The 26,422-nt window shown below is 34.4% G+C and overlaps 3 protein-coding genes across 6 annotated transcripts; 2 read left to right on the top strand and 1 right to left on the bottom strand.

Moving 5' to 3' along the window:
* Positions 1 to 5,514: 5,514 nt before the first annotated feature.
* Positions 5,515 to 9,701, top strand: LOC141598190 (transcription termination factor MTERF4, chloroplastic). Of its 4 annotated transcripts, none has more exons than XM_074418083.1 (3): positions 5,515 to 5,712; positions 5,850 to 7,556; positions 9,346 to 9,701. In XM_074418083.1, the coding sequence occupies exon 2, from the start codon at positions 5,856 to 5,858 to the stop codon at positions 7,452 to 7,454; it is 1,599 nt and encodes a 532-aa protein (XP_074274184.1). In that variant the 5' UTR covers positions 5,515 to 5,712; positions 5,850 to 5,855; the 3' UTR covers positions 7,455 to 7,556; positions 9,346 to 9,701. The 4 variants fall into 4 exon arrangements, with proteins under 4 accessions (XP_074274184.1, XP_074274183.1, XP_074274179.1 ...); XM_074418082.1 differs by having other exon boundaries at positions 9,341 to 9,701; XM_074418078.1 differs by having other exon boundaries at positions 9,250 to 9,701.
* Positions 9,702 to 10,570: 869 nt separating this feature from the next.
* LOC141598176 (exosome complex component RRP4 homolog) lies at positions 10,571 to 14,973 on the bottom strand. The gene is made up of 7 exons (XM_074418075.1): positions 14,755 to 14,973; positions 14,564 to 14,665; positions 14,334 to 14,379; positions 13,445 to 13,534; positions 12,653 to 12,718; positions 12,494 to 12,562; positions 10,571 to 11,269 (listed from the first exon to the last, which is right to left on the bottom strand). Exons 1-7 carry the CDS (start codon positions 14,910 to 14,912, stop codon positions 10,844 to 10,846), a joined length of 957 nt encoding a protein of 318 aa, XP_074274176.1. The 5' UTR covers positions 14,913 to 14,973; the 3' UTR covers positions 10,571 to 10,843.
* Positions 14,974 to 23,144: 8,171 nt separating this feature from the next.
* On the top strand, positions 23,145 to 24,789 carry LOC141598161 (putative galacturonosyltransferase-like 4). The gene has a single exon (XM_074418073.1). The coding sequence runs from the start codon at positions 23,331 to 23,333 to the stop codon at positions 24,411 to 24,413; it is 1,083 nt and encodes a 360-aa protein (XP_074274174.1). The 5' UTR covers positions 23,145 to 23,330; the 3' UTR covers positions 24,414 to 24,789.
* The last annotated feature ends 1,633 nt before the right edge of the window (positions 24,790 to 26,422 follow it).

Below are 26,422 nucleotides of genomic sequence, written 5' to 3'. Positions count from 1 at the left end.
ATTATTTGTGTCCACGAATCCAGGCGGCTGGATCATGTAGACATCATCGGTAAGGTGACCTTGTAAAAAAGCGTTGTTTACATCGAGTTGTCGGAGAGGCCAACCATTAGACACGGCAAGACCAAGCATTAGACGAACTGTTGTAGGTTTAATAACGGGACTAAATGTCTCGGAATAATCAATACCAGGACGCTGATTAAAACCCTTTGCAACTAAGCGAGCCTTATATTGCTTGACCGAATCATCCGGATTATATTTAATTCGGAATATCCATTTGCAGCCTATGACATTACGGGTGGGATTAGGAGGGACGAGTGTCCAAGTGGAATTGCGGGTGAGGGCATCGTATTCAGCTAGCATTGCATCACGCCAGCGCGGGTCAACAAGGGCTTGTTTTATCGTGGTTGGTGTAATGTAGGGTGTTTGGAGAGAGGCAGTATGGGCAGATTTTCGTGGTAGAGAGAAGTAGCGAGGGTTAGGTTTAATTATGTTATGGGAAAGGCGAGTGGCATGTCGAGGAAGAGGAGGTGGGGGAGGTGGGGGAGGTGGGGAAGGAGAGGAAGAAGCAGCGGGGTCTAGGGTGGCAGGGGAGGTGGTGGGAGGAGAGGAAGGGGTTGTAGGAGGTTCGGGTGTGGTTGGGTTTGGGTTATCAGGAGGAACAGGGGAGGGGTTTATTGGAACAGGGGAGGGGTTTACTTCGACAGGGTGGGTTGGGTTGAGGATAGGGAGTTCGAATGTGGTCCATTGGGAAGGAGATGAGATGGCTGTGGGAGTTGTCCCAAGTAGTTAGTGATACGGGAATTCAGTCTCGGCAAAACGAACATGGCGTGAGGTATACACGCGAGATGTGCGCGGCTCAAGACAATAGAATGCAGATTGGGTGTTTGAATACCCTAGAAATATGCAGGGAGCAGAGCGAGGGTCGAGTTTGTTGTGTGTGTACGGACGAAGCCAGGGAAAACAGAGGCAACCAAAGGCATGTAGTTTAGCGTAATTCGGATGTTGATGAAATAGTTTGTGATATGGGGAATCGTTTTGGAGGGTGGGAGTGGGTAGTCTGTTGATAAGGTAAGAGGCAGTGGTGAAGGCGTAAGGCCAATATTTCGTGGGCAATTGAGCGTGAGTGAGGAGGGCTAATCCCGTTTCAACGATGTGACGATGTCTTCGCTCCGCAAACCCATTCATAGTAGCTCGGATTTGGAAGCTCCATTGTTTGTAGGTAAGGGTATCGGTTAGTTGGATGCAATTTTGAAAGGTGATGACGGATATCGGTTTATTTGGTTCATCGGAGTTGGGAAGGAGGCAATTGCTGCCAGCCATGGATATTGCTCGAAAAGAAAGAAAGCTGGATGGATGGTTAGGGTTTTTGACTCAATGATACATGTAAGATTTATGCTTTGAATGTGTATTTACTTTTATTGAATAAACGAGTATATATACAATTACAATGTGCCGGGTTATGGAATATACAATCTAGGTTAAATCTAAGCTAAACCTTATGTGCAAGAAACATATCACAAGCTAAGGAAAGGTAGCTAACAATTTCCTAAATACATTATTTACGAGATATGAAAATTGATACGGGAATATCTTTAACAGTTATATCTTATAAAAAATATTTGTTGTCAAACATTTGATGGACAATTTGATCATTCACACTTAATTCGATTCACTTGTTATTTAGTAATTGTCCCTCCTTATTTTTTGCTTTCTATGCTAAAACAAAAGGTAAACAAATGAACGTCTGAAATAACGATTCAAGTATTCAACCCAAACGAAGTAAAGAAGACATTATCTCTAAACTTTAAATTAGTATAAGCCGAGGTTGTATGACTCTACAAAGATGTTAACAAGTCAACTACTACCAAGGTATGAAGGGCGAGGTGGAGATTAGTTTAATTATTGGATGATACACCAAATTGTGAGGAGGGTTTTGAGGTTTGTGTATATATTTATATGATCAAAATCAGAATTGCGTATAAAGCCAAGATAAACCGAACTGCTCCTGAATTGAGGCAACGGCTAAATGATCAAAATCTTGCTTGCTGCTCCACGTCACCCTTAACCCGTCAGCTAACTAATCTCGGTTGTATATGTTGGTTATTTGAGTTATTTGTGTGTCTATTAGGCTTCTTTTCGGTTAAAAGAAACTAAATTGAATAAAATTGAAATAAGAGTTAATTTATAAAAAGATGAAATGAATTGAACTAAATGGAGTGGAGTTGAGCTGAAATTAAGCTTAAGTGTTAGATGTATTATAATGCGTATGAAAGTGTGAATCTCACTTTCACACTAGCGGATCCTAAATTCATGGGTTGTTGAATAGAAAAAACGTAGGTCTTGTTTGGTTGCTATAAGAGAATTAAAGTTCTCGGGAATTTCAAGTTCACATGAATTTCCAAAAAGTGTTTAGTTTGCATGGAGAAGTAATTTTATGTGGGAACTTTCAATGACCAAGGGGAAGCTTGGTGAGTGACTTCCCATAACTTTGGCGGGGAAGCTTGGTGAGTGACTTCCCATAACTTTGGCGACCAAACTGATAGATGAATCATCTCAACCAAAACCTTAAGGTGATGGTTGAAGCCTAATTATTATAAATATTCCTATTAAACATCATGATTTTTTTACACTTTCTAAGAAGTTTAAAATCTCATGATTTTAATGGACAACAAAACAAGCCTTTGTGGATTTAACAAAGGGGAAATCTCAACATTTCTTTAAAAAAAAATGGCCTGATTCTCTTCTCTCTATCAAATTAGAGAGGGAAAATCCTCTCAAAAGCAAAAAAAAAAAATCCCAGTAAAAAGAATGGATATAGAAGGCCTCTTCTCAAGCTCTTCTTCATCTTTTTTCTTTAGTCCATTTTTCATATTCTTCTTCCTTCTCCTTTAAGGTTAGGTAGATATGTAGTCCCTTATCAAAGTATTTTATTGGAAAAAATTTTAGAACAACTCCAATGGTTGCATTTAGGGACCGTCTTGCAATTATTCTAAATATTCAAGCGGTATGCTCACCATTGGAGTATAGAAATACGTCCCAGCTTGTAAGCAAGTGTAGCTTTGTCAAACTACATGCTTAAAATAAATTAGTAATTAAGAAAAAAAAAATTAAATTATGCTATTTATTTGTTATGTGGCCCCTTTTAAGCTAGATTTATTGTAGTTTACCATTGGAGGACGTTGTAGCTTAAAAGTCGTGTTGCTTAAAAAAAACGATGTGGCAAGGCAAGCTACAAGACCTCGTAGCTTGCCATTGGAGTTGCTCTTAGCCTTTTTTCTTGATTTTCTTCTTCTTAAAGATTTGACTTTAATTTGTTCTCTATTTTAGCTTATGAGAGCATTTTTCAGTCATATCTAAATAGTATAAAAGTTGAGTTCTTTAGACCTCTCTTATTGGCCCCTTAAATTCAGGAAAAAAAAAATTAAAAAAGTGGTCCCTATTACAAATAGTGGGTGTTAAAGTGACTTAATTTCTTTCCTCCCTCAATACATATATACAACCATTATCTAACACATAAATATACATTACAATATACAAAACATATGTTAAAAAATAATTTGTGAACCTGAAGAAAAACAAAAAAATTGGCCAAATGTTTACATTCTCTTAAATTAAAAAAAATGACTCAGAGTCAAAATTTTCAAATATGTCACAATATATTCACAAAATCTCATTGAAGACGGCGATATCCGTCACAAGCTTGTGACGGATACCGTTTCCTCTTACAAAATACCCATGAGAGGTGAGTGGAGAAGCATATGAGGGGTGCCCCACCTTGTCCCCTCTCCCTTTTTGTGAGAGGTCTTCAGCTTATGACGGGATTAGCCCGTCACAAGCAAGACGCTTTGCAATATATTAACTAATCGTGGATTTTCGAACAATAAAATATATGTTATATCAATGCAGACCGTGCAATTTCTGCACGGGCGTAAAACTAGTATCTTAGTTAAAGAAGGTTTAAATCAAGGATTTATATAGCAAAATTCATAGAGTTATATATTAACCAAATCATTGTTTTTTGCGACCGTTAATCCGTTGAGAAAATGGTTGGAAACCCCGTGAAGTAAGATTTTCGTTCCCTCGCATTTTACTACTGAAATCGGTCAGAACTGTTATAGATCGGCTGGAAAGTAGTTTTTCCGATCAATTTGAAGTCGGTCGAAAATGTGTTATTTTCTAGTAGTAATTTCTTCAGATTAAAAAGTTCATGTTTTTGATGAATGTGTGTATTGACGTTTTTGATTCATTTGGATTTATAAACAAAATCTGATTCTTTCTGGGATTCTTTGGTTCCCTTTTAGTGTTACGGAGTATGTATGTACTCTTTTGTATGATTATATTTCTAAGCTTATTTACTATCATAATGAAGTTATATTTGTATTCTTTCATGGGGTCTAAAGTGCTGTACTTTTCGGAGGAGAGTATCTTTCTTTGTACCTTATTTTTTTAGTTTATGGTTCTTCGAGGTAAACGATAATTCTTTAATTTTTGGTTATCTTTTTCATCCGCAAGGATGGTATAGGTTGATTTTTATGGTCAATCTAGTTTCCTTACCTTGTAAAAAAAAAGGGAAATCTCAAGTAAAATGTACGAAGTCGTAGGAAAGTTTCGATCTAGTTGCCTAACTGTGACGTCACGGTCGACCGAAGCAAGGTTTTTTTTTCTTTTTTTTTTCCCTTTTTTTGGGACTTAGGCCCAAAATTGGCAAACAGGTCCGCCGTTTCGGCTTCGAGTCGGGTCAATTTTGGGTTTGTTGGCATTGGGTCTGGTTCAGGTTGGGTCGGTTTATTTCGATTTGGGTCATTTTCGGGTCAACTATTATTGACCTATTCATGGATAATAATCTGTTTGCAACAATAAACATTCGGGTCGGGTTATAGTGGGTTGGGTCAATTCGGATTTCGGGTCAAGTTCGTGTGTCGGGTAAGGTCTAGTTAGATACTGTGCTTTTCGACTTAATTTCAGCTCACCTCAGCTCAGTTCAGCTCAATGCAATTCAGTTCAAGTTCATCCGAAAAGAACATGGTCTATTTTCTTGAGCTAACTAAGGAAGAACTATCAAAAATAACTTCCGGTTAGTTAAAGGAGATTTGTTATGATTCTCATTAAAAAATATAAGGAGATTTGTTAATGAGTGAGATTTGAGGTTAAAAGAAATTTGTTGGGAGAGGTATTCACTAAACGAATGGTTGAAGAAGGTTATTATAGAAACTAAATATGAAATTCATTCTGGGACACACTATGAAATACAAAACGAAAAATTTACGCGCTACTCTTAAGATTTACATTTTGCACGAAATACCCAAATTTTGTAAGCCAAAAAACTTTAAGAGGCCATAATTCGTGTTAACGAGTTCATAAAGTGCCGAATTTTTTTTCAAGTCGATCATCTTTTCGAGAATTACAATTTGAAAAAAAAATCATCGTATTTAAATACCGTAAATATGAGTATTTGTATGTCAAAGATTTTTTTAACCGAACAAACTTTGACGATTTCTCTTAGTCACAACCCACGAGTTCCAAACTCGACAATATTTTTTTTTTCGAACATCCACCAAATTTTGCTTAATAGTTCGACCCTCTACTCTATCTTCAATTCTCCATTCCATTCATAAACCGCAGCACAATTTGACAAATACCACAAAACCCCGACAGTCTTGATTCTTGAACAACGAATGCCATAAATTGCGATAAACATCATATCTTCACCAGGTAATTTTCTTCATTTTCCACCTTTAAACAATTTCAACTTTTGGGTATTCTTGTTTTCAATCATATTAGGTGCACAATTGCAACTCTGTACAGTTACTATGAATGATTGTTAATTATTTGTGTTTCTAAATTTGCAGACAATAATGTCTATAATCAACCAAGGTATGAACTTTAGAAGCTGTACCCATATTGCGAAACCCGCCATTTTACTTGTTAAATTGGATTTACCCATTTTGGGATTTCACAAATTTGGTATACCATGTGATTTTCAAAAGGATGCTAGGGTTAAGTTTAGATTTCAGTGTTCAATTGCTGAAAGAACGTATTCTTCGAGGTCGAAACGATACCCTAGTGAAACAATTAAGAAAGTAGAAGGTGGGTCTGGTTCTGGGTCTGGGTCTGGGTCTGGGTCTGGTTCTGGGTCTGGGTCATCCTTATATGCCCGTCCTAGTTTAGCAGAGATGAAGAAGCAAAAACTCGAGAATCGTGCTCGAGTTTATGAGTTTTTGAGAGGGATAGGCATTGTCCCTGATGAGCTTGATGGGCTTGAACTGCCTGTCACTGTGGATGTTATGAAGGAACGTGTCGATTTCCTTCACAAATTGGGTCTTACAATTGAGGATATTAATAATTATCCCCTTGTTCTTGGGTGTAGTGTTAAGAAGAACATGATCCCGGTTTTAGATTACCTCGGAAAAGTTGGTGTTAGGAAGTCGTGTATTACTGAGTTTTTAAGAAGGTACCCTCAAGTTCTTCATGCTAGCGTTGTTGTGGATCTTCAGCCTGTAGTTAAGTATCTCCAAGGGATGGATATTAAACTTGATGATGTTCCTCGTGTTTTAGAGAAATATCCGGAGCTCTTGGGGTTCAAGCTTGAAGGAACCATGAGCACTTCTGTGGCGTATTTGGTTGGTATTGGAGTTGGAAGAAGGGAACTTGGTGGCGTCTTGACTAGATATCCTGACATTTTAGGTATGAGGGTTGGCCGTATTATCAAACCCTTTGTGGAGTACCTTGAAGGATTAGGAATTCCAAGATTAGCGGTTGCTAGGTTGATTGAGAAAAAGCCTCACATTCTTGGGTTCGGATTGAATGAGAGGGTCAAACCTAATGTTGGGTACCTTGTGGATTTCCATGTTAGGGAAAAATCACTTGCTTCAGTAATTGCTCAGTATCCTGAGATTATTGGAATTGACTTAAAGACAAAGCTTTCCTCACAACAAAACCTGTTCAATTCTGTACTTGATCTACGCCGAGAGGAATTTGGTCAAATTATAGAGAGGATGCCTCAAGCTATTAGCATTAACAAAACAGCGATTGTGAAACACGTTGATTTTCTCAAGAGATGTAATTTGTCTTTAGAACAGGTAAAAAAGATGGTCGTCGGGTATCCACAGTTACTTGCTTTAAATTTAGACATCATGAAGCTGAACTTTGATTACTTCCAATCGGAAATGAGTAGGCCTTTGGATGAGTTGGTAGATTTTCCGGCCTTCTTCACATATGGATTAGAGTCGACGATAAAGCCTAGGCATCAAGTGGTTGTAAAGAAAGGACTGAAGTGTTCCCTTTCTTGGCTTTTAAATTGTTCAGATGAAAAGTTTAAGCAACGAGTAAGTTATGAATCTATTGATCTAGAAGATATGGAGCCTGAGCCCACATTTGACATGAATTCTCTAATGGGATCCCGAACTGATGAGTCCGACTCAGATTTTGACGATTCTGATGATGAAGATCAGTAATATGAATATTCATCTTTGCGATATCTGTGGGCAGTATATTGTTTAATCTCCTAGCACTTTGACCATCTCCATTTGGACAGCATTTTTTCTGATATCTGGAAGGTAAAGTTTATCCGTGCTGTCTTTACCTATTTACTCTAGTTTACTTGCTGAATGATAGGTAGCCAATTCCCTCTGTCCAATTTTTTCTGCTTGTACTTTAAGACTAGACAATTAAAGTGATGTTAATATGTGCAAGTTGTCTAAAATAGATCATCTATCGTACCACTTGACTACTTCTACGGGTAATTTTCTGGAAAGCTGTGTTTCACAGAGTTGGCTAGATCTGTGTTACATAGTACACGGCTTTTTATTGATTCGGTTATTTTTATCTAAAATGGAAGTTACGGGCAGGTATTGAATATCTGACATAGGATGTTATAGAAAGTGTTGGTGCAACATAGGTGAAATATAGTTTGCTTTTTTGCATTTATTTGCTTGAGTATCAGATAATGTTGGACAATAGTATTAGCCAACGAAAGGGAATGTTGAGTGGAGGTAGCATGTAATATCGTTACCATTTTAGTCTCGAACTTCAGAACCTTTTATTGTGGAGGTTGAACTTTGATGTCGCTGAATATTTATTAAAATTACACCCTGATAGAGTATGTCGTATGTGGATTGTGGAGTATTTATTATTAACCTGCTCCTTACTCTGTTACCCATTAGCGCTAGTCTCTGCCATTTCATCCAAATGACTAGAATCGTGTTGAGAACATGAATGACCATTGTGAACAAGAAATGGGCCATATTTAAAGTTTTGAGTGGATGTGAACCTTGTTATTAGAGCCTCATCAATTGTAAACGACAAGCACATTTCAAATCCAAGAATCTATCTAGAAAATCGCTACTCACTTTATCAAAGGCCTTCTCAATGTCGATCTTAGAGACCACAGCCCCTAAACCCATCATGAAAAGCTATATAGCCAAAAGATATTGTAGGTAAAAGTGAGCTGGCTAGTTGAATGAACAATTAGTCTCACTATAGACAGATATATCCGTCTAAAGTGAAAGACGGGTCAAATATGCTTAAAGTGGTGACATTTTTGGGCCCTACCATGCAACTTGTTGCGTGTATTATGGTTAAAGTGGGTGGATATTTGGCCCGTCTATAACTATAGACGGATATCTCCCGTCTATAATGAGAATTTCTGTTGAATGAAAAGCTGTATGTTTAAGTGGCAGTTGTAAGTTATAATAGATCATACAGTTCAGACTTCTGTTTCTTTGTTCAATGGATAAGCTGGTCATAGCATCTTCCTTTTGGTATTTGTCACCTTCATCTCAGGCTTGCTTTGTGTTGGTGTAAACAATATGTTTCGTTTCATACGCCTGTTTGTTTCTTTGTGGGCAGCTTTGTCGCTACAGGGGGACTATAGAATATCATGTACCTTCAGGACTTCTTAGAAGTGAATGTATACGGAATTGTCTGATAAGTAACTTCCTCTGTTGTTTGAAATACAGCTCTACGATAAACACCCAGTACTGTAGTAGGGTTGAGGGACGGGTCAGAATAGTTCAAAGTAGATAGCATTAACACCGTGTAATAAAGAGACGAACCTGTATCCCTGTAATAATGTCCTTTTTAATCTCCACAAAATGAAAAGTTTATCATGTACCGTATCTGATTGGCCCATGTGACGGGTCTAGTTGATTTGCCTGTGAAACGCACTAGGCAAATTTATGTCTTGTAAAGTTTCTTGTTTGTACTCTCGGAGTCCTCACAATTATGCATCGCTTTGTGTCCTTCATACAGTCAATCTCCCAACTTTTGCTTGATTAGAGATTACTTTTGTCGGTCACATCAACCTTATCTAGACCTTCTCCAAAGCTTCTCATTATGCCAGGGTAGATGTCGGATGCTGGACTTTCAACAATGGCCCCAAAAAGTCTCGGGAATGCTCTATTGCGCTTTCTGCCGATGATGCAGCAATACTTTTCTGTGTATCATATGTTTCGATGATCTTTTTGTATCGCCACTGATTAACTAATGAACCTCTGCAGATCAAGAAGATCGTGTTCTTTGATTGTACTACACATACATAGGTTTTATAGCTTAATTTGTGTAATGTTAACCTTCTTGACACCTTAATCAGCAGTTTGCTTAATGATGTAGTCTTCTAAACTATTTTGTGATAATTCTGATAATCTTTCATAAGTTACGTTCCGTTCTGTCATATATGTCAACTCTCAGATTTTGTGACGTCATTTTTCTTTTCAACTAGTTTTAAACTCATGCAAAATGTACGGATATGTTTTTAAGCTCTAATATTCTAATCATGTTTGACATATACAATAATACAACCCCTTCCCTTTAGAGATGAGTATATGTTTATCAGCTTTCTTTTTACATTTGCCAAACAATTTTTTAGGTAATTTTAGTCACATTCTCTTTGTTTTCTACCTATTTATGAGTCACTTATTTCTTACGGGAAAGAATCTTCAATTACTCTATCCTTCAGCACTTCTCTCATCTCCATTCTTTTTTTTCTCGTTCGCAATAATCCGTTATGAGTATATAGCATGTTAGAATCTTCAATAGTCCTTCAGTACGTCTTGCTAATTAAGGAGTTACTCCGTCTCCGTCACCTACTATTTTATCCGATCCGCCGCATAGTTTACGTTCTATTCTTCGTGAGGATGTTTTAGGTGTCTCATTATCTCGTATTGTAGCTAGTTAGTTTCGGGGCTTTGCCCCTCTTATGTACCGAAAAAACGTCTTGGGTAAGCCTTAATGAATGCAATGGAGTTTCAAGGTCCCTGAATGCAATCATCACTGCCCAGTACAGAAGCTAGTTCTCCCTCTTATGAAAACTGATAGTCGCGTGTCACATAATATGATTTTTTTTTTTTTTTTTGGTGTGAAGTGTCACATAATATGATGTGACATCGTTTTACTAGAATTAAGGCGGTTTTACCTGAATGCCTGAATGACCAACACAGTTTACTGTGATTAGTTGACATTCCCAACTGAAGTATTTTACATTCAAGCTGCATTCCTGCTTCACAGCCAATTTTGGTGACGAAGCTTGAGTTACACTAGACAATCGAGATCAAGCCACAACACCAGATAACTCGGGCAAGTCTCTAACCAGATTTAGTGATAAAGACCAAAACAAGTCAAGAATTTTTTACGGACAAAATTACACTCAATATCTTACAAAAGTGCAAAAGTACATTCCTCATATCTCAAGTAATCAACATCTTCTACCTCCGACCAGCAGTTACTAATATGTAAACTCAAGGACTAGAAACAAAATTAACCAAAGGATTAGCCAAGTACATGTTCGGGGTTTGCCCTCATACTGGGCAGGTTTCTATGAAACTAGTCTGGCGAGCATCTACTAATATTAATTCTTGCTACGCCTCTCCGCTTCTTTCTCTGCAACCAGAACACAGAACTCACCACCAAGCATGTCATGTATTTCAACATTTAATGATTTACTTAGCTCGAATATCTCCAGTATTACTTCAACGGTTATATTGAAACCAAGGATGGCTAAGACACGGACAGCATTTGAGATCCTGCATATGTTTTGGCGGGTTTCCAAAGAAGTGGTATGTTGCTCTTTTTCTTCAGACTTTGTAAAACCACCATGTGTTTGCTCGGAAATATCTACTTCCATACTGTCTTTTGCTTCAATAAGTTCACCAACCCAGACATATCCATTGCACCCAAGTATTATCAGGACTCCATACTGATCTAGTTGGTGAAAGTGTTGCTTCCGTTTCTTGACCAAATAACAAGGGACAACAATCAATTGGCCTCTATCAAGCTGCAAGAAATCAGTATACTAAGTAATCTAAAACGCCGAGTACGAAAATCAGCCCACAAATGATTTTGAAAGACACTTAATAAGTGATGAAATATTATAAACAAGGGAAATGAATTTTTGGGCTCAAAATATAAGTATATACCCTTCATAGATTACCTTCTGGCCTCTGTTAACTAATGGGAGTTCAACCTCACTTAGGTGAAGATTATATCACAAATTGTCAAGGTGCCACTGCCCGCCCTTACAGTTAATTGCCTAGTAATCATTTTCATAATATTACATGAACTATTTTGAGATTTATCAGACGTTTTACCTAAAAACTTCTTATACAATCATACTTCGTTTACTTTTAAGATTTTACGAAATATTAAATTTTACCTCTATTTTTCAAAACTATTGTTATTAATTTGTATTTTAGATCTAAGTTTTTAAGTTTTATAAAAGAAAATTGAGTTTTTGATTTTCAAATCTAAAAGTTTAACTTGACTTTGAATTATGTTTCACTTCCCATTTGAACTTTGCACTTTTCTTTCTCTATCTTTTGGCATTCTGAGGTGTGCGATCACCCGGGGACGGTTCTATAGGATGATTCTTGTCAGCCGATCCCAAATCATTGTTGTACATGAACTATTTTAATACCATCCATTACCATGTTACGAGTTTTTGTCTACAAACAGAGTTAAACCTAGGATAAATGCACTGGAGAAACCAAACCAGTTCTTGAAGCAGAAAAAGTTGATGTATTCATAGTTTGTCCAATATATGACATTCATGTCATCGTTTGTGAAAAATCGGCATTCTGCATTGTAAAAATCGCTTTCGGATCTTCCTATACAACTAGTCTCAAAATGATTTGGGGTCGACTAACATAAATCATCTGAAAGCGTTTACGCCTGAATTCAACAATATAGTCAAGGATATGGTAAATTTATCATATACTAGCAGGTTTGTGATTGAAGAAAAACACAAAACTGTTACAGCGCATGTAGGGTCCAAAGTTGCATTTCTCTTATTGAAGAAGGCCTATGGTTTTGGCCCCTTTTGGGCAAAAAAAAAAGCATTGCCTAGGTGAACCCGAGTCAACAATTAAACTTTAAATCAATCCAGTTAGTTATATTCTTTTCTCGACCATTATTATTTAATAAACAAAATTCCTAACATTAAGAAAAACGTTTTCCCATCATGGGAAATCAAAGATGGAAAAAGTGAAGAAAGAGACCAAACCTTCCCATATTTATCACTCCGCGCTTGTAGTTGTGCAGTATAGTTATTTTGAACATTCCTGACTTCAACCTGAATGGGATACATGAACAAATAATTCAATGATTCGATTATTCCATGGAAACGTAAAACTTAATACTCCGTAGTAGTTACGAAACTCACAGAAATGACATCATTCTCTTCAAAGATATTCCGCATGTTGAGTTCATCAACTTCATTACGGCGCCTCTGTAAATACAATAAGACAGTAATATCATTTTATAAGAAGGGTAGATATAGAGGCATCTCATACAGGCATACATTAACAAAATAAATGTCTCCTAGACCCCATTAATATTCCCATAATGACAGTAGAATATTTTTGCTCACATATTCCTCATGAAATTCATGATGAGTACAAGGATAACAAGGAGGATTAGTATCACGAGCAATTGAAACCAATTTAGGGTAGCAACAACCAAGTAACATAAAGGAAGGCATAAGTATAAAGTTACATCCCCAAAAAAATTGAGAGACAGCCTCAAAGCACAATCAATAATCTAAACAGAAGCTGAAGAAAAAACAAGTGAAGCAAGCAACTACTCAATTTTTTTTAGTAAGTTATCGACAAGGGCAGTGACATGAAATAACAATTCTTTTTTTGTCCATTCTTCTAAATTCATTTACAGCTTAAAACCCTATCTAAGCAGTTGCTATGGACTAGAGATAATCTGGGATTCCATCAAAGCATACAATTAAAGCTTCTATATTTAATCAAAGGATAAGGTTATGCTATGGAGTAGAGCATACAATTACGGCTTCTATATTTAAGCCGAGGTGTTGAATGTTAGACACAGGTATGCGAGAGAATAAAAAGTGTCAGAGTAACATAGCACGAACAAGTTCAGGAAACTAATTACAAAAGGGATGGGCACATCAATCACAAACTTAAGGTGGGTTACTTTTAACATTTACCTGAATGCCATCAAGTAATGTCACAGAAGCAAGCATCAAACTTCCTTCGTGGTACGCATTGACATCAACTTTCCAAACTTTTTGAGCTACCTGAAGTCATGAAAGTGCACGGTCTCAAATCAATTAAAAGGACATGACATTTACAATAAGTAGAACTTTTGTAGTTAGTGGAAGATATATGAAAGCTACACTAAAAAGCAGTCATAACGTCCTTCAAAAGGAGACAATCAAGAAAAAAGAAAACAAAGACAACATGATCAAGCAGAGGTTCAACATGGTCGACAAAAACGACCGAGGGAATGTTGTTATTGCTTGTCCAAAATCAAAGCAGGATGACCACCACAAGTTACTGAAGCCATGGCTGTGAGACTAGGACTGGAAATAGCAAAAAGAATGGGTTGAATAAATAATTCTGGAAAGTGATGCCTTGAACTTGGTAGAGAAAACGACAGAGGCATGCTAGTAGAGTAGTAGTTATTGCTTGTCGTAAAGTCAAACCAAGATGGCCACCACAAGTAACTGAAGTCATGACTGCGAGGCTAGGAGCAAAAATAATGGGTTTCGAAAAAGTAATTCTGGAAAGTGATGCCTTGAACTTGGTGCATGTAGTGAACAGTGGAGGATGTGTTCAAGTCAAGCGGGGAGCGAGTGAGTTAGTGTATCAAACTTTTTGCTAACTATTTTAACTCTTGCAGAGTTCGATATGACTAAAACAGAAGTTCAATTTGTCCCAAAAGATCTTTATGCGGCTTCCTCTTCAATTCATAATCAAATGAGCAAACACACATTTCAAAAAGGTATCATATTTTTGCTCGCAGTTTTACCAATCGATTATCAGAGCAAACATCATTTCTAAACAATCAATTTCGAAAATAAACGAAACAAATACCTCAACAACTCGACCAACAATAACGTTTCCCGTCTCTGGAATGTATCTACACCAATGAAAAGATTATAAAGTAACGAACTTCACGAACATAATATTACAAACAGTGGCGGAACTAGGATTTGTATCGAAAACTACAAGTAAAAACTTCAAATCTTTCACTGTGGGAGAGCCACAAAGACTAAAAACACCTCAAATTCAACAAAATTAAATAAAAGGAAACAAAATAAAACCTGGATTTAGTGGAACGAACATAGACGAGACGATCAACGCGCTCAACAATCCCACAGTTTGTCGAAATCAGTTCACCATCTAGGTCTAGCGTCCCATGTCCCCTTCAATTAAATTCAATAAAAAAATCAGAAAAAATTCGAAAACAAAAAGAGAAAATTAGGGGAATTAAAATTAGGGTTTAAGCAAGTACTTGAGAATGGAGGAATCATGCAAATTGACGGGAATGGGGTCAGCGACGGTGACGGAAGCGTCGGAAAGGGATTTGGAGGAGACGGAATGGAGTGTATCTAGAGCTCTTTGTAACCTAATTTTCTGGGTTTGATTTAGGTTTAATTGTGTTTCTTTCATATTTTCTGTATAATTTTGGGGAAATGCTGGGATGTTCTTCTTTTTGCTTAAACCCTTTGTTATTTGCTTTATGAATTTGGCTAAAACCCTTCACCGCGCGTCTAGACCCGGTAAAACCGATCCGGTTATACACAAATTCTCATTTGTGATGGACATATCCGTCACAAGTTTGCGACGGGTCAAATACAACTCATATGGGGTAGATAAGACAAAACCAAAGTGCCTAGAGAGTAGCATTCTGTTTTGTCTTATCTACCACAAATGGTATTACTTGACCCGTCGCAAGCTTGTGACGGATATACCCGTCGCAAGGGAGACTTGCCGCCGACTATATTACTTTGACAAGAAAGTTACAAAAAGATTATGATAAAAATTTCGTTTTATTTACGAAATTACTTTTTTCAGATACGTATTTTACTCTTTTATTACACTTTTTCATAAATTTTCCATATCTTACGGAGTACCTTTTTTTTAAAACCTAATCGAATTAACTCTTGCATATATCTTTCTCCCTAAAATCAATCTAATTGCTTTATAAACTTGAACAATGAATTATAATACTTTAATTTGTTTGTCAATTACGGGGTAATATTTAGTTCTTCACTCTTCTCCCGTGCTTTGTCATTGTTCGCAGGATACTAATTTTGGAGTTTATCAATTTGGGCTGCGCTCCGTGAGTATATCATTTGGATCTATTATCCATCATTTATTATGTGATGAATAAGGTAGCAATTTGCTATTAGCACATGGTAAAAAATCTCTCTAAAAAAACTCTCTCTAAAAAACCCTAGCCTCCATCAAATTATACAAGGGGCTCCATCGATTATCAATCGATCGATGGTAAGCCCCAAAATTGTTTCAAATTTTAATCAATAGTATGCATACCTATTTTCTATTCAATAAGTGTCTCCCTTTTGGCGAGAATCGTTTTTCCATCCCTTATTTCGGGGGTTTTCCATTTATTCGTGGTTTTAGTTTCATCAGTAATATAGTCAGGAGCAGTTCGTTGATGGTTTGCAGCGTGTTCTTCCAAAGGGTAAAAGTGATTTGTCAACGATCTTTGGAACCAGTCAGAGGTAAATTTTATCTCATAAATCAAACGAAGGATCCCCTCAAAAGCTACATGAAGATAGCGATAATAGGACGAGCCGAATTGTCAGATGCTGTTTTGAGATCCCTAGTTTATAAGAAAATTATTTTTCTTTGGTTTCCATTAGATTTGTTTTCGATTATAGTTATTCTTTGTAAGTGCCGTATGGCGTTCTATTAATGAATTGTTCTTTTCTCAAAAAAAAAAAAAAAAAAATTTATTATGTGATGATGCTTTGATGTTGTAGACTTGTAGGCAATAAGTATAATACGTAGTTTGACTTTGGTTTTCTTTAGTTTGTTGTTAAATCTATCAATCATTTTATATCCTTGATTAATTTACGTTTATTACATGTATTGCTAACATTGACAGAGTAAGGGTCGGGGTCGGGGTCGGGCGGAGCGAAGTTGGGCGGCAACTGGTCTGACAAGCAAGGGGTGTTGAACAAAGGTGGTGGTAGTGGTGGTGAAAGGGGATGGCGAGGGAGTGAAAAAAAATGACAAGGATAAAATTGTAAAATGCGTATGTAAAAAAATAAATTTCGTATGTGAAAAACACATCCATTTATTTATTGATAAACAATCAACAATATATTACTAAAAAAAATCATCAAAATTACTTCCTAACTAGGTTTATAACCCGTGAAATTCACGGGTTTATCTGTTTTAGTTTTGTTATTTTTATCGTATTGTTTATATTTGTCCGAGCAAATAGTTGATCCATTTAAAAAAACTAGTCTTAAAATTCATAAAATTTAGTTAGTTAACGCCTTATTTCTTTGACAACTAAACTATATATTGTACTTTAGTTGTTGTTTTGATTAATATACTAATAACATGTGGTTTTATAAAAACAAAAAAAATACCTTCAAATCATCAATGAGTTCAGTAATTCATGGTACCCATGTAAAAAAAATTAAATGGCTAAGGTTGCCTTTTAGTTAGATTGTATATATTTTGTACTAAAATTTCTATGTGAAAGTTTGAATGTCCCTTTGTCATTTAGGATAAATAAAGTTAGTAAATGAAGATGTAAAGGCAAATTAATGCATAATGTTGAATTATTTTCTCTTTTTTTTTTCTTTCTTTTTTTGAAAATGATAAATCTCACAATGTAAGGAGTTTAAAACATATATGATTATAGGATTTTTTATCTTCTCAATATTTTAATTCTCATAAATTATATTTTTTATAGTAACATAGCTATGAAATTTAATAAATGTTAGTCTTAGTATATCATCTATATCAATTTGTCAAAAATCCTAAATTTTAAATTTTTGGATAAATGATAAAATGAGTTAAATATATAGTAGCCTACTACAAATTTTATTGCTATCTCATTATATTTTTTGTATATATACATTAGATAGATAATATGACATGTACGCATAAATATTAGATAGTAATTTACATTTAGCCATTATGCATGTTAATAGGATTTTTTTGTCTAACTTGTTAATAAGATTGAGATCCTCGCAATCCCAATTTCATTCTATGAGAGCTATTATTCAAAGGAAAAATAATGAATAAAAAAGCAACACATACCCAAATAAAACATACTTTTGAAAATTTCTGAAATCCTAAAAAAAATTTATGAACCTAAAAACAATTAGTCATTCACATTCAATTCGTGTTGTCACTCTTGTAGTTAGTTTATAATATAGTATTGAGTGGAATGGAGAGAGTATTTATTTATGCAATTCTAGTATTTTCTTCTTCATATAGTCTTCTTTTTCCAATGAAATATCTCTACAAAAAAAAAACGAAAACAAAAAACCATTGAGTGATTAATAACAAACAAAGTGGTGGAATTTGATTTATGTAATATTAACTTTATAGTTTTTAATTTAATTTTTCCCGTAAATAATGAAAAAAAGAGGTCATTGAATCATAAAGATGTAAGTGTATTTACTTTTGAATAGCACAACTCCACAAATCTTGATAGCCCCTAAATGGAACAAAACAACATATATGAGAAGGTTAAAATGTGAAGAATACTTCATAATCAATGGAACTTAAAAATAAATAAATAAATTATTAATTTAAAACATTAATACACTTACCTTGATGCTGATAAAATGATAAGAAAGATTATTGACACATATTTACAATTTACAATTTTTTGGGCGATGGGGGCAAAGAGATATTGGCTTATTTTGGCTCACAAATGGTGTCTTTCATCAAACATTTATAGCCAAATGAGGATGCGTTTATGACTTTTGGCGTCTTTTTTTATTATTATCAAATTTAATATATACATAAATATGTAGCAAAGTATTATGACTTTTGAGCATTCTTTTTTATCATTAGCAAATTTAATATAGACACAAATATAGAGTGTAAGGAGAAATAAAATATAAAAGGTTTGCTTTAATTTTTTTTTTTTTTTTTTTTTTTTTTTTTTTTTTTTTTTTTTACAGAATCCACATTGCATGAGAATTGTTTAGGGAGTTATCTTACGAAACTAAAAGATGGTAGATATTTTGCCTTATTTTTTTATTTATAATTCTATTTATAGATTTATATATGTATCCAATTAATGAAATTGAGCAAGTTTATTGCAATAAAATTTAAGAGGGAATTGCACATATAAATAGTTTAAAATTAGAGTGATGTAATTTGTATTTGTCGTTTAGCTTATTCTAGTTTGAAAAATTAAAAGGTCAATGTTTAATATTAAGTATTTAATTATTTGCCCATAATCTTTACAAATTATTTATTATTTTATAAACAGCGTAAACTTAGAATTATGTGATATTTATCTGTTGCTTAGAATTTTCAAACAATAAAGTAGAAATTTAAAATTTAGTATGAATTTTATTTGATTTTTATTGTTGTTTAATTTATCTAGAAATTAAAAGGCCAAATTTTAATGTTTGTTATGCTATTTGCATTTAATGTTTTAGATTTTTTTTTGTCTCACAAATTTTGTCATCCATACAAAATATATAAAAAAATAAGGATATTTTTGTATGACTTTTGAACATCCTTTTTCATTATTATCAAATTTAATATAGGCATAAATATGGAGCAAAGTTCATGACTTTTGAGCATCATTTTTTTTCATTATTATGACATAAATATTATATTAAATATTTGTGTTGATTATGTTCTAAATTCTACATAAAGATAATCTTTTTTGTGAGACCGTTCTTTTGTATGACCGCAATATTGATTTTAGTCACAAATACTTAAACTATTTTTAAGTTGATCCCAAAAATTTGTAAATATTACTTTGTAGGGTAATTTAGTTACCTGTAATGGTTTCATTCAATGTAAACAGTGTTATATTAGAAATAGTCAAAGTTTCGGTGTTCATGTGGTATTTTTTTTTATTATAGAAAATTATTTATAATTGATATACACCTCCCCAAATAGGCGTTTACTTTTTTTTTTGTGGAGCATTACTCAATTATCATTCAATGTGTGTTTTTTAGTAAGGATTATTCGTCAAGACGTCAATATTGTATTGTAATTTGTTACTAAACAAATATTATATAATCAAATACAAAATACAAATTAATTGTAAAAATGGCTCATGGAATAAAATTTAATGTTTCATGTAGTATTTTAAACTATCTTGTATAGATTGATAATATATGGATTATGATATTGTCATGTCACATTTAATTTGCCATGTCACATTTAATTTTGCATTGTCACATTTGCCATGTCATATTTAATTTGCCATGTCACATTAGCCTTTTAATTATATTGTATAGATGTCCTGGTCATTTTGATGATTTTGTTAACACTTATGACAAGCTTTTAAAAGTTATTAAAAATCATCAAAACGGAATCAGACTGTAAAAAAATCAGAGGAATAAAAAATATTTAACAAACAATAAAGGGTATTTTGATAACCTTGTACTACACTGATTTAAAAACTGATACCAAAATAATTTTTGTTTAAAAACTACTACCAATAAGTTTTATTTTTTTAAAAAAACACTACAAAATCTCATCCAAACCCAAGAAAACACAATCTCAACCATTTATTTTTAATTTCCATCTTAAATTGTAAATTTAATCTCTTAAACCAGTTACTTTGATGAAGTTTATGCAACTTTTTTACCTTGATTATGCTAGATAGGTGAACTATATGAAGTTAGGTTAGAGTGATTTTGCCCCAAAATGATAGGCAAACGGTAATGTTGGTAATGTTAAATGGATAAAATTTACAACTTAAGATGGAAATTCAAAAATAAATGGCTGAGATTGTGTTTTATAGGGTTTGGATGAGATTTGAAGTGTTTTTAAACAAAATCAAACTAATTGATAGTAGTTTTTAAACGAAAGTTATTTTGGTAGCAGTTCTTAAAACATTGTAGTATAAAGGTAGTAGTTATCAAAATACCCTTTATTGTTTGTTAAATATTTTATATTCCTCTAATTTTTTATAGTCTAATTCCATTTTGATGATTTTTAATAATTTTTAAAAGTTTTAAAAGCTTGTCATAAACTTTACCAAAATCATCAAAATAACCGGGACATTAGGAAATAATTTTGATGATTTTTTTTTTAGTAATATATTGTTGATTTCTTATCATCAATAAGTAAAATGATATTTGTATTATAATCTTTTTGTAACTTTCTTTTTAAAGTAATATATTGTCGAATCGGGTTTTGTCAGGTCTACTACTGGCGCGGCAGAGGGTTTTAGCCAAATTCATAAAGCAAATAACAAAGGTTTAAGCAAAAAAAGAACAACCCCCCCCCCCCCCCAATTATACAAAAACAATGAAAGAAATACAGTTAAACCTAAATCAAACCCAGAAAATTAATGCCTAGTCTAAAAATGCCTAGTTTAATATTGGTTCGGATAAAAGCCCTTGGCTTGGTTGATTTTCATTTACATTCTTCAAAGACACTGGGCTCTCTCATTGAAAAAGACTTTTGTAAGTTTGTCTCTGAATCTTAAAGACTGGCCGGGAGAATGAGTAAGCAAGCTAATATCACCCTCATTACTCTTATTCATAAGAAAAAGGTGAGCAATTTTGTTTTGGATTTCATGCTCATTTCTTAATGTACTACCTTATCTAAGACTATTAGTCAAATACTTTCTAATAGGCTTAAGAGTACCCTCCCTCATCTGATAAAACTTAAACAAGCTGCCTTCGTGCTAGGTAGTCATATTTTTGAAAATACGATGCTTTCAAAATTTTTAGTTAAGAATTGTACCAGGAAGCATATTACCGGGGTGTACGTTTGATTAAAGTTGACATTCAAACGACCGCCTTTGACTCTATGCAATGGAACTTTATTGTCAATATATTACATTCCTTTAAATTTCCTCATCTGTTTACTAAATTGATTATGAGTCTATATCAGGGTCTTGATTTTCCCTTAAGGTCAATGAGACAATTCATAGTTTCTCTAAAGTGAAGAGCGGTTGGTTAAGGCAACGGGGTCCCCTTTCCCTATCTTTTTGTTCTAAGTATGGAGCTTCTTTTTTGGTGTATTAGAGGTGTTGTTCTAAGCCTATGGCCTTCTATCGTCCAATGTTCTAAGTCGAATTTGACCCAGCCCATTTTTGGTGAAAATTTGATCCATTTCCCTCAAGGTGATATGCACGATCATTGGTCATGTTGGTCTCCTAGATTTGACAAATGGTTTAGACTCCAAGCAAATAGTAATAAGATTGAAATATACTTTGGTGACGTGTCTTCTTCTGTAATGTCTCAAATTCTTCAACATACTGCTTTTTTTTTTCTCCTAAAGGCTCATTTCCTTTTAGGTATGTATCTAGGAGTTCGTCTGAATACTTACGGGAATTCCTCTGAACTTTGTGACATCATGCTAAGTAAGATCCTTCTTACTCTGGATTCATGGGCGGGCGAATCAGCTTTTGGGGCTCCTAATTCTTTTGTGGTGAGGTTCTCATGATTCAGGTCGGTTTAGTCTATGTAAAATAGTTTAATAACCTAACTTTAATTAGCTCCAGTTATCTGAATGTTGTATAGCAATTAATAGCAATCTAGTTTATGCGGGCCTTTATTTCATTTACGAGTGAGAGAACTATTAATGGTCTCACCATCCTCGACGACATTCGAGAAAAGGTTGTACAATGTTGTTGTTGATACTCTCCTAGATTTTCTTTTGAAGATAAAGTTTCTATTTATGTGATGGTTTTTTCTTGTGGAATGTTTTCCCATATTTTATAACACACATTTGTATATTTGACGTGGCTAAGACCACTAATCTCTCCTCAGTCCTGCCCCTGTACTGTGTCAAACTTTGTTTTTTTGTTGTATTTTTTCCGTTTATTTAATGTTCTTACTCAAAAAAAACACACTTTTGTTTTGATAATTAAACTACAAGTTTAATAAGATATACACCATTACAAAAATAAAAGTAATAATGAATAACTTAACAAGGATGATGATATTATTGGATTAGTATTGAGACTGTAATTAGATTAACCAGATTGATCTAGTTCATTCGTAAGGTTTTTTTTAATGAGTTGATTAATGTTATTTTCTACATAAAGATCACGAGGTTGAACTCTCAAACACAATATAGAAAATCGGTATATTTATTTATAAATTTTTTTCAATCTGTTAGCTATGTATCATGATACGATACTCGGTTAATTTTATGTGTTATGATATTTTATAGGTTACTTATAGTTTGTGTTTTACTTAAATATTAAGTGTTCACTGTAATAAAACAGAAGTTGTAATTGTAGTCCTTGTGATTGTGTTATCGCGAGTATGATCAATGCAAACATAAATTTGTTGTAAGAAATCTATTTTTTACTTATATAAAACCACCGTTATTGAGCGCATCACTAATTTATACTAGATACTACCAACACCCACTATACTCAATTTTATTATTTGAAATAGTAGAACAGTTTATACTCCATAGAGCTTAATAATTATGTTAGTAATGTTTTTTTATAATAATTATAAAAGATTTACACAATAATAAGGTCTGCAAACTAGGCAAAACAAATATATTGACAAAGCTAACAATATATTTCAAGTCACTCAATCATATATCCATCATTGATTCATACTATTGGATGAAAATACTTCAAAAACAAAAACCAATTAAGTAGTTAAAATAAGGAGCGAGAAAAAAATTTAGATACTTTGGTTGTTTAATATAGATATTTGTTCTAAAAATCTTTTAACCGGATAATTTTCTCCTCCTCAAAATCTTACCAAACAACTTTTTTTCATTTCTAAACCCATCATTTTCATCCTCCTTCAAGATCTCCTTAAGCTTCTCTATACCAACTAAATTTTCTCTCATTTTATCTCCCTAAATAACGTATCCTACACTTAACACCCTCTTTTTCCCCATCCTTAGCAGGGATGCAGGATGGCCTCGTGGAAAAGCTCTTTATTTCCGCCTCCTGCATTCTTTGGCCTCTGCTCTCTGCTCCTCATAATTTCTATACCGCCTTTTGTCACTACGACAGCTGCCATAGGACGCATCCATGTCCTTAAACCAAGCTCCTCATTGTCTCCTTCATTATTCCGTGAAGCTCCAGCCTTTCGCAATGGCGACACTTGTGGCCCTCCTAATAAAGATCATAAAATCCATATTGCCATGACCCTGGACGCAAATTATCTACGCGGAACAATGGCTGCTGTCTTTTCTATTCTTCAACATTCTACATGTCCTCAAAATGTGTTTTTTCATTTTCTTTGGGCACATCGTGAGACTGAAATTATATCCGCAATAAAAACTACATTCCCGTTCCTTAAATACAATGTTTATCGTTTTGATAGCTCACGTGTTCGAGGGAAAATATCAAAGTCTGTTCGACAAGCTCTAGACCAACCTTTGAATTATGCACGCATATATTTGGCTGACATTATTCCTCAAGATGTTGGTAGAGTGATATATTTAGATTCCGACCTTGTGTTGGTCGATGATGTGGCCAAATTATGGGAAGTGGATCTTGGGGAGAAAGTGGTAGCTGCTCCTGAATACTGTCATGCAAATTTTACGTACTACTTTACTCGTGCATTTTGGAAGCACCCTACATGGGGAAAGAAAACATTTCAAGGAAGAAACCCTTGTTATTTCAACACAGGAGTAATGGTTGTAGACGTTGATAAATGGAGAAAGGGAGGGTACACTCGAAGAGTCGAAGAATGGATGTCAATACAAAAGGAGATGAGAATTTACGAGTTGGGTTCATTGCCGCCATTTTTATTAGTTTTTGCAGGAAATATTAAGGCGGTTGATCATAGATGGAATCAACATGGACTTGGAGGTGATAATCTTGAAGGAAAATGCAGGGAACTACACCCTGGGCCGATAAGCTTGTTACATTGGAGTGGCAAAGGCAAACCATGGTTAAGGTTGGACTCGAGAAAACCATGTACAGTTGATCACCTTTGGGCTCCGTATGATCTTTATCGCCTATCAACCGAGTTCTTAGAAGCATATTGATCATTGGTGATGAAAAGTGAAATTAGTGTACATGGGGAGAAAAATAAGTATTAAGATATAAAATCATTGACTGGAATTCCACCTTCAGCTTAACTCGAAGATTGAAGTCTATATGTCCATTCAATGGTTTTATATCCTAATAGGAGGAAAAGGAGGTCAGTGTATTAAAAAAACAAAAAAAAAAACAATGAAAATTGAATAGAAGAAATTGAATTAAAAAAAAAAGACCAAAAGGAGTTAGTATGGGATGTCTAAGATTAGTTTATGAAGACATTTGTTGGATTTTTCTTATTTTGTACAGATCAATGGAGGAAGAACTTTTTCTCAAAATATTTAAAATAAATTCATCCTAATTTTTAGTTGAATGTTGACAATAGCCCCCAGACGGATTAAGGAATTGGTACGCGTGGTAAGTTTCAGTGATACGAATTCAATTTAAAGAGTATATGATTTCTCTTCAAAATGAATTTCAATATTGAAAGATGTCAATTAATCTCACTTTTTTTTACTTTCTAATCGTATACATGTTTTTGGAGAAAATTGTTACACAATATATGATTTTATTTCTCATAATAATCTAATAGTCCACTATTAATGTGCTTCCGAAATACTGATTCTTAATCGCCTCTTTTATTCCACCATGTATAGGGTTCCCATTAACGCCAATATCCAACAATTCACAGTCATCTATAACTTCTCTAGATTCATCCATTGTAGGTTGCTCCCTCAACGACCCTCCCAATTTTTCATGTTCGGACATTATTTGATTAAATCCCTTATTACAACACAAGACAGCGTAAAAATGAATTTGAGCTCTATTAACAATTGCCATGATCACCATTCGTCTTCCTTCCTTGACCACACATAAAACTTCGTTAATCTCCAAACGTCGATCCTGAATAGTCCTTTGATAGTCACATCCATATTAAGAGCTGTAGTAGATAACACCTCAATTTCAACACCTTCTCGCCAAAGTATCGTAATACCAGCTGACCGTCGAAAATTGAGTCCGTACACACCCTATCATACCCATTCAATCTTACAATCACTTTTCTCATTTCAACCCCGCTATTAAGGTTTGTCTCCAACACAATCACCACTTCTACATTTTCCCGCCGTAGCAACCCTTTCAATTTAACAATTGTCGGGGTCATTGCTAATCCCCGACATGTGTAGCATAATACATTTATGACAACTGGTGGGTTTGCCCCTTAGCAACTCTTTTTTCTTAAACTCGATTTGCTTACCCTTTTTTGTCCATCTCCTTTCCAAACTATATGTCATTATCCACTTGATTGATTTAAATTTATTGCATTTCTACCATCTCCCACACGTTCCTTCATCTTATTTTCAGTATTTATTACATTATCTCCCACCCCCTTTACCTCTTCATTGTTGTCAAACCTTTACTCCCCTGACTTTTACATGATTCTTCTTATTCTCAAGAATTTCTATCCTTGTGTTAACTGCATTGTTTTACCTCCTGTTTTCGCTCGTAAGGATATAGTTTGTAGTTTTTGAATCACGAGTTATACTCCATTATCTTCTTGGTTCTTCATTAAATATAATTATGATAATACACTATTTGCACTAATTCTGGATTTATTTTCATCATTTTCTCACTTGTTTTAAAGGGGGCCTCGCTTATAAGTGCCATATTTGTATACGTCATCGTCATATAGCCCATCATCACAATCTTTTTCACCATATCCCATTATGCCGCATCCATAACAAAACAAGGGTAATCTCTCATATTTTAAAGGAAATTCAATTACCTTACTCGCTGCCATTTTTCGGACAAGCACAAGTTTAACTAGTAATTTGCGGACGTCAAGTGATGCGTGTATTTTATATAAGTTTTTTTAACTCATTTTTACACGCATTTCTATACTATTTATGTAGCATCTAGCTACAAATACCCCCGAATATTCTACTTTGGTTCGTTTTATGTAATTTGCAGGAATAAACCAAAGACGAGATAAATCGAGCTTATTTTGTCCCAATTACAT

This window comes from Silene latifolia, chromosome 1 (genome assembly GCF_048544455.1).
Source record: "Silene latifolia isolate original U9 population chromosome 1, ASM4854445v1, whole genome shotgun sequence".
NCBI classification, from domain to species: Eukaryota; Viridiplantae; Streptophyta; class Magnoliopsida; order Caryophyllales; family Caryophyllaceae; genus Silene; species Silene latifolia.
This window is presented reverse-complemented; position numbering and strand designations above follow the sequence as displayed.

Coding starts and splice junctions, on each gene's coding strand:
- LOC141598190 (XM_074418083.1), top strand. CDS start 5,856: ATGTCTATAATCAACCAAGGTATGAACTTTAGAAGCTGTACCCATATT.
- LOC141598176 (XM_074418075.1), bottom strand. CDS start 14,912: ATGAAAGAAACACAATTAAACCTAAATCAAACCCAGAAAATTAGGTTA. Junction 13,535..14,333: donor TTGTTGGTCGAGTTGTTGAG/GTATTTGTTTCG, acceptor TCATGACTTCAG/GTAGCTCAAAAAGTTTGGAA. Junction 11,270..12,493: donor GGAGTGATAAATATGGGAAG/GTTTGGTCTCTT, acceptor GATTTCTTGCAG/CTTGATAGAGGCCAATTGAT.
- LOC141598161 (XM_074418073.1), top strand. CDS start 23,331: ATGGCCTCGTGGAAAAGCTCTTTATTTCCGCCTCCTGCATTCTTTGGC.